Source organism: Mytilus edulis, chromosome 9 (genome assembly GCF_963676685.1).
Source record: "Mytilus edulis chromosome 9, xbMytEdul2.2, whole genome shotgun sequence".
NCBI classification, from domain to species: domain Eukaryota; kingdom Metazoa; phylum Mollusca; class Bivalvia; order Mytilida; family Mytilidae; genus Mytilus; species Mytilus edulis.
Window position 1 is genome coordinate 77212521 of NC_092352.1, and position 7978 is coordinate 77220498.

General features: G+C 30.6%; 1 protein-coding gene across 1 annotated transcript; it reads right to left on the minus strand.

The window, feature by feature from the left end:
• Positions 1-269: 269 nt before the first annotated feature.
• Positions 270-7079, minus strand: LOC139489095 (ras-related C3 botulinum toxin substrate 2-like). The gene is made up of 5 exons (XM_071275218.1): positions 6860-7079; positions 5967-6038; positions 3463-3580; positions 2252-2314; positions 270-628 (listed from the first exon to the last, which is right to left on the minus strand). Exons 1-5 carry the CDS (start codon positions 6892-6894, stop codon positions 335-337), a joined length of 582 nt encoding a protein of 193 aa, XP_071131319.1. The 5' UTR covers positions 6895-7079; the 3' UTR covers positions 270-334.
• Between the last annotated feature and the right edge of the window lie 899 nt (positions 7080-7978).

Below are 7978 nucleotides of genomic sequence, written 5' to 3' on the forward strand. Positions count from 1 at the left end.
CAAAATATTTAACCTGAAGCGGGACGAACGGACGCACAGACCAGAACATGTAATGCCAATAAATGGGGCATAAAAAAGCGTATGTCAAAAACAACTTTTCTTTGTTAAAACAATAAGTCGATATATCGATCTACAGGTAGATAACATAGATTATCTCGATACTAATTTATCTTTGATTATCGTTAAGTAACGTTTAGTGAAAAGAAACAGCTGCAAAAAAATCAGTTGAAAGAATAGTTATGCATATTTAGTCGAGATATGACACTGCATTGATATTTCTAAACGCTGTATTCATTTAAAACTAATATATGATACATATTATTCCGAGCAATTTTCACAATAAAATGCATGGTCTGTGTTTTGGTTTATGAGTAGCAGGAAATAACACAGCCTTTACAGCCTCCTCAAACACCATTTGAAGTCCTTCCTGAGTCTTTGCTGAACATTCTAAATATTTTACGGCTTGTACTTTATTTGCTAAAGATTGTCCTTCACTAAATGACACCAGGTTGCTATTTTTGTCAATATGTTTTGATTTTCTTGGACATTCGTCTTGTCGCATGTCCACTTTTGTGCCAACTAACACAATAGGTGTGCTTGGACAGTGGTGTCTGACTTCAGGAATCCACTGTAAATGGAAAAAAATATCTATCAAACGACAATGTAACTTAATACATTTTTCACCTTTTGTTTGACTGTAGGAAATGATCTGTTATTTGGAAAATAAATTAAATAGAATACAAATTCATATGATATTAGGTTGTAATCTCGACCTTGATTAGCAGACATTATATCTTTCGAGAGGGAAATCTGATTTAACTGACTGCACCAAAAAGAAAACTTCTATCGTAAACACTTTTTTGTTATTCCTAACTGAAGTCAAAACCTTCAGGATGTTTCTTATCTGTGTTTAACGTCTGAAAATACACATGTGAATCAAGTTTTAACTAAAAATATCATTTCGTTTTAGAAGCTCTAAAATACTTGATAATTGAATGGTAAGAAAGGCCGAGTTTTTCAGTCAGGTCAACTGTTGTTAATTCAGTATTGTTCAAACAAATGTTCAGTATCTTCTGATTGTTTAGAAGTTGTAATTTATCTGTACGAAAGAACACCCAAGTTATCTAAAATGCTACTGAACAATACTAAATTGACTGCATACAAACTGTCTAAACTAAACATAATTTCTATCAGGAAAAAATATCTGAAAACATATTAAAATTCTTACAAAGACTAAATGTTTGTAGCTTCAGATTTTCATGATGATAATCAGATCGAAATGACCGTTTAAGACTGAATTCTGTTTACAAGTAGTAACTGTGATGTCATTATATCCCATTTTAAGCAATGACATGCATGAAAGATGAATATATTTTATGACAGTTATTCTCCTTTCGATTGATGTATTGATCTTTTGATTTTGCCATTTGATTTTGGACTTTTGCATTTTCGTGGAGTTCGGTTTTGTTATTATTTTACTTTATACATCCATAGCTTTCATTGACTTTCTTTCAGTTTAGGCGCTTCTGGTGAAGGGGAATGCAGAACGGCGCATAGGATGTACCATATTGTTTTAATTAATAACTTAATTGTCTAGTATTGTTTATATACAATTACGTGGCCTATTCCCTCAATGATATTTCATCCTCTCCAAAATCAGTGCTGCAATAATGACTTGATATCAAAACACATTTTTTGTAAGTTCTCCGTTAATATACTGGGAACAAAAAGAAAAGTTGATTCCAACTTGTTCGTGGTAAATTGAAATTTATTTTAATCAGCCCTTTCAAAATTTTGCAGACGAAACATTAGTTGGTTGCATTGATTGTTGTTAAATTTCTGTTTTACATATGACGACGAGTATATCATGATTGTCGTAACCACAATTCTGTACTCTTTTTTCGAATGTGACCTACTGAAAAATACTGATCCACGGGATTGTATACATAAACAACACGACAAGTGGCACATTTGGAGCAGAATCAGTTTACCCATTTCAGAGCACCTGCAATGACTTCCAGTTATGATGAGTATCGTGTTGCTGATTCGGATAAGTTTTATATGTGGTGTTTTCAAATTGATGGTTGTCTTGTAATAGTTTTTGTCCCATGGTATAGTCAGTTATTTTTAAAAATTATGAATGCCTCTTTGGTATCTGTTGCGTCTGATTGTGTTTATCGTTTTGTACACATGTCAAAATGCACACGGCTTTGCTGAGAGGAGTCGGATAATATTACATAAAATAACTTACTCTTTGATTTACATTTTCGAAACTTGGTCGATGAACAAGTGAAAAACATACAAGAAACACATCCTGAAATTAAATTAGTTTTTAATAGATGAAATTGTTGAGGATTTCTAAAGATCAAACAGTGAATATTTACGATACATCTTTGTAATTTAAGCTGTTATTGTACATATCAACGTTTTGCATATCAGAGATAATTATCCCTCCGATACAAGAATCATCCGAGTGGAGTTTATGCAATTGTTTCAAGTTCTTTCTCTTCTTATTTTGATATTGTGGATCGATTTAGGTTTTGAAAAATTGCTTACCTAAATAATATATTTTAAAACCATGACGCTTTTTTACTTGATGTGTAGTTTTTGTGTGTGTTTCTGTCTTAATTTATGTGCACCATATACATATAATGTTCAAGTGTCGTCAGCTTATTTTTTTGTTGGTGTCATCCAAAGACCTTCAATTACTAAAAACAGACAATTTGAAAAAGAAAAAAAGTAATTGAAAAATCAAAAACTTGTTAGTATCAAACAGTTCAGATTTAATATTGATTGACAAAGATGAGGTTAAGAAGGGGTTTCTAACAATTAAAGGGCCTATAAATATGTCCTGAGTTATTTGCATCCCTTTTAAAGTTTTACAGGCGCCTGACAGTTTTTTTTACATCACTTTCACATATGACCACAGATGTATCATGTTTGTCGTACTATTCGAGGAGTGTGTCATGTTTATCGTTCTTCTTGATGCGTGTGTGTTTCATTGTTGTCGTACTACTCGATATGTTTGTTTTGGGCATTATGTAGAGATTTGCTAGGACGATCTGCATATCCTTGCACAGAACAATGTTTCAATTTTGGGGGTAGTTTGTATTTTAATTGCCTTTATTTACTATAAAGTTTTTTTTGGAATGCAATGATTTTCATTTTTGTTAATCACAATTGGTTGTCTTTCTTTGACTGGAGAATGTGTTTACCCAATTGGGTATTTTTGTCGTTTATACCAATTGTGGGTTCTAAACTTTAGAGAGAAAACTAGTTGCTTTTATCATCATTTGAACTCTTGTTAATAGCTGTGTCATTGGCAATCTAACCGCATCTTTGTATCTTTTTAAATCATATCTTAATGACACCAACAATTATAAAACCTGCGATTAAACTTTTTTTAATTCGTATACCCATTCAACTATGAAAGGTAAATGTAGATAAGTCCCGAAAACTCACCGTAAGTGGATATGATAATGGACGGAATCTATCATAATCTTCTTGCCCTGCTGTGTCCCATAATCCTAACTCTACGTAAGTGTCATTCACTATTATAGTAGTTTTGTAATTATCAAATCTAAAATGAAGATATATATAAAGTTTTAGTTTGGTTGCTAATGAGACAACTTGTTTTCCCAGAAAACAAATGACTGAAGTAGACAGTTAGAAACTATGTGTTAGTGTTCGGCGTTCGTTACAATTAGAATCTAAACCGCAAAGCTCGCTATAAAAAGTCGACACATGACACATGTTAAACAATTTAAACGAAAATACTTAAATGTCTATTTAACAAAAGTAAAGTAAAAAGCAAAATAACAAAAAAACTGATCTCCGAGAAAAATTCAAAACGAAAATTCCCCTATCTATTGACGTATTTGTTTACCTTAAAAAAAAATAAAGTTTTGAAATGTGTATGCTTTTCAAAAGTCGCTAATTATACCATTTTGATTAGTGCTCATAGAATTCCTGTTACAACTCAAAGAAAGTCTTTTATTGTTTGATAGTTTACGTAATTGTGCAAGCGTGACAGGTTTTTAAATAGAAGCATTGAAAGTTGTACTTGTTGTGGACTCAACTCAATAAAACTTGAAAAGTGCCAGTGTGAAATAAACTCCTTAATACGTAGTGAGATTTTGATATTGAGTTAATATTATCTAATGTTAGTGTAATAATTTCTCTAGCGGTAATGTTTGCTAACAATTTGGGAACATATGTTGTATACTAGAGTATTTTTCAATTTTTACAGGGTAAAATTTATTAAATTCTAATAAAAATCATTCTTAATCATCTATGAACATAATGCCTATTACTTTAAATCAAAACTTCTAATAGTTAATAATTTCTTAATCGAATTTTCTTCGAAACGTATCCTTATACCAGTAGATAAGGATTTAATATATGTGATAAATTTGGTATATGTGTGTATAAGGTTTTAATTTAATGTGATGGGTAAACAACGTATGTTTAGTGTTCTCAAATAAAAAGTAAAATAAAAAATACTGAACGCCGAAACTCCGAGGAAGATTTAAACTGAAAGTTCCTAATCAAATCGTAAAACCAATGGGGAAATGTATATCCCATATGTAGGTAAAGTTGGTATATTGCTACTAAAGTGGGAATTGAACAATTCAAAATTGAAATTGTCTCATTTGTAATAAATGCTGGTAATGAGATGCTCGTAGATGTCAAATTCGTGTTATAAGTATAAAAATGAGGCGAAAGAAGCCGTTTCTGTTTTTTCTCAAATTTCTAGTTCTGTGTGATATGATATATAAATGGAACCCAATAACAAAATTTTGGATTGTTAATGGAAAGAACACAATCAATTTATCTGAATGTCAAATTAAATGACATGACTGCTTTGATCTTCTTGTTTTTTGACAAGTGTCTGAGAGAACTCAGACTTATATGAAAATACATGTATAAACAGGTGAACAAGGAGAGGTGCACAGTTCGTTCCCATATGAACGCTATCAGTTTGTTGAAGTATACCTCCAAATTCAACAAAAATGTTGTCAATAAAAAAACTCCAGCATACGGATCATTTGTTCCTCTGTGTAGCAGATTTTAACCTTTAATTCACTATTAACAAAATATGCATTATGGTATCCCAAAGCAATATGTATCAGTTCCAATATGATTTTACAATATTAGGTTAGATGGATTCGGCTATTATTTTTAGGAACTATTTGATTGTAAAGTTAGAGCTTTTCGCGTGTTTTATTACCTAAACATCGTCGACTTCTAAATATCTGGCTTTGTACTTTCCATATGCAGGTCAATTTTGAAAATTGAACACATATAAAGTGTAGATGTTTTCGATAACATTATAACAATTTAAGCTATAAATTATGTTATCATCCAATATAAGAACATTGAGAGAAACATATCTGTTAAAATGTACTTGTGATTTGTAATTTTAAAAGATCAACAGACTTCCGAGATATTTACAGATTAATAAGTAACAGGAAGTGAACTTTCTTACATATAAGTTATAAAAGATAAAATCTACTACAAAATACAACACGGAAATCACCTTCCCTTTTGAAGATTATAAAAAAAAACAGTTTAGGTCACAATAAGTAATTTATTGTTGTAAATTGGAATTAGGAGGACACGTTCAAGAGGGGATAAATGAGACGGGTTACTTCTTTTAAAAAAAAACATGGCCAAAGATCGGTGTATTCGGTGAAAAATTAGGACTGATCATTCTAAAGACAAAACCGATTTTATAAGTAAAACAATTATTTCGTTAGAACCCTGTGATCTCTCTTTACTGTTAATCTATCAGATGAACAAACAAATGCGGCATTTCAGTTATTTTGTAGCTGAAGACGAAGGAATAATTTTATTATAAGAAAATTGATAGGCTCAGGCAATTACAATAGTTCGAAACCAAATTAGCGGGCCTTTGCCTACAAATACATGTTAAATCGGTAATGCTTCAAATAAAAATGGCTTACATAGTAGGAACATAATCTTCATTAAAGGTATTCGTAGAAAAGCACATCAATAAGCACGTTTTCCCAACATTTCTGTAAAATAAAAAGAAAATATTGTATGGCAATCTACGGAGAAGTGGGTGTGGATAAATGGTAGGTCATATTTTTGTATTCTTTCAAATATTTTTTCTGATCTGGAAATCGACCATTTCGAAATACACTGTTACAGTATTTTGAGTAAATTTTCCAAAATTATACACCAAAACGTCCAAAATACCAGAAATGCATCCACTATCGGGACGTTTTTTATTTTATTCTAACGAACAACAATTCTTTATATTCTGCAAATGAAAATTGAAAAAGAACGTAGCAAGTAATTTATTATTTTGGTTCTAATAGATAAATGTTCAAATAACAAGAAAATGTCATGTCTTCCATATTAACCGTATAATAACATCAACATGTCTTCTATATATAGATCTGTTTTACATGGACCCCAGTGATACATTTGTAAACTAGTAATGTTGTAACAGAATTTGTAATAGTTTAATTATTGTTTCCTCTGAATTTTAATAATGTTGTAAATATTTTTTAAACTTTCACAATTTTGTTAACTCTTGTGTTTCTTGAAAATTTGATAACACATATTGGGTATATCTAGGGAGTGTCTAACTTGCGTCCGAATTCTCTTTCACATTTGTATAAGCCATTAATATAGAAGGAAATAGTTGTAAGACCGCAATTATATACTAAAAATATTAACACAAAAACTCTTCCAAATATAAATGAAAAACTGTAAACAAATCATGAAGAACAAATATTAATTCTATGCTAGTGATATATGTTGTTATCTGTTTCATTTTTGATATTCATACAATCAAATTAAATGTAGAAAAAAGCTTTGTTTTACTCACCCGTCACCGACTACAACACATTTGATATGTTGCATTTTCAAGTTCCCAATATAGATTTACAAATGTATTATTTCATTTCGACCCACTTCTTACGATTTATTTACATTTTCTTTGTTTACTTTATAACTTGATAATAACATATGTTTTTGTTCTTCCTGCATCGATTCAGTACAAACGGGGTATTATACTAGTACGTGTATTTGTGAATATAAACATGGTTAAGAAAATTTACAAAAGAAAAAAGGATAGATTTCAAACAAAAAAGGAACTAAACTATTTTAAACATATCAACAAGTAATACTAAATAACCAATATTTTGGTTTTTTTTGCAAATAAAGTATTAAAAAATAATTATAAAAAAAGTTACATGAATAGTTTTGTTTTAACATTACAGCGTGTCATTTTCATATCATAAAAACGTCTCTTAACTAATAAATATTATTCTGTAAGCCAACACTTTTTTACTAACAGTTCGTTTCCAAAAGAAATTATATTCTATATACCAAAAAAAAGTGCTACTGTAACAAATATTTTATCATGAATCATTAAAATTAAAAGACCTTATAACCTTTTTACTTTATTGACCGATTTGCTGTAATTTCCTTAATGTCCAGTTGCGAATATTACATATATATTCAGAATAACTAATTAATTTATCGTACCCCGGGTAAATTAGTGATGTTGTGACCAGTTTAACGCCGTCACGTGGTGACTCCAATGGATAAGTCGGGGGTAAGTAAATTTCATATGGGGTTCATAACGTCAAGTTTACTATCAATGATTATGTCATTAATTGATCTTGTTGTACATGTATTTCAATGTTTATTTTTTTCTACAAAATGCTCCAGGGAAATCTCACGTGCGTTAAATGTGTTATACGGTTCACGTCTGACTCCCTATGGACCGTAGAAGGTGTATAAAATCCATATTCAATAATATGTGAGCGACAAAAACTCTTTAGAGCCTCCTGTTTTTATTTTCTGAGGACCATATTTGTGGATGATACAGTAGCAAAAGAATAGCATTACAAACTAGATGCTTCTAGGTGCCTGTATCGCTCACCTAATGTTTTTAATTACAATTGATGCATGAAATATTGCAACAGTTATACTTGTGCTT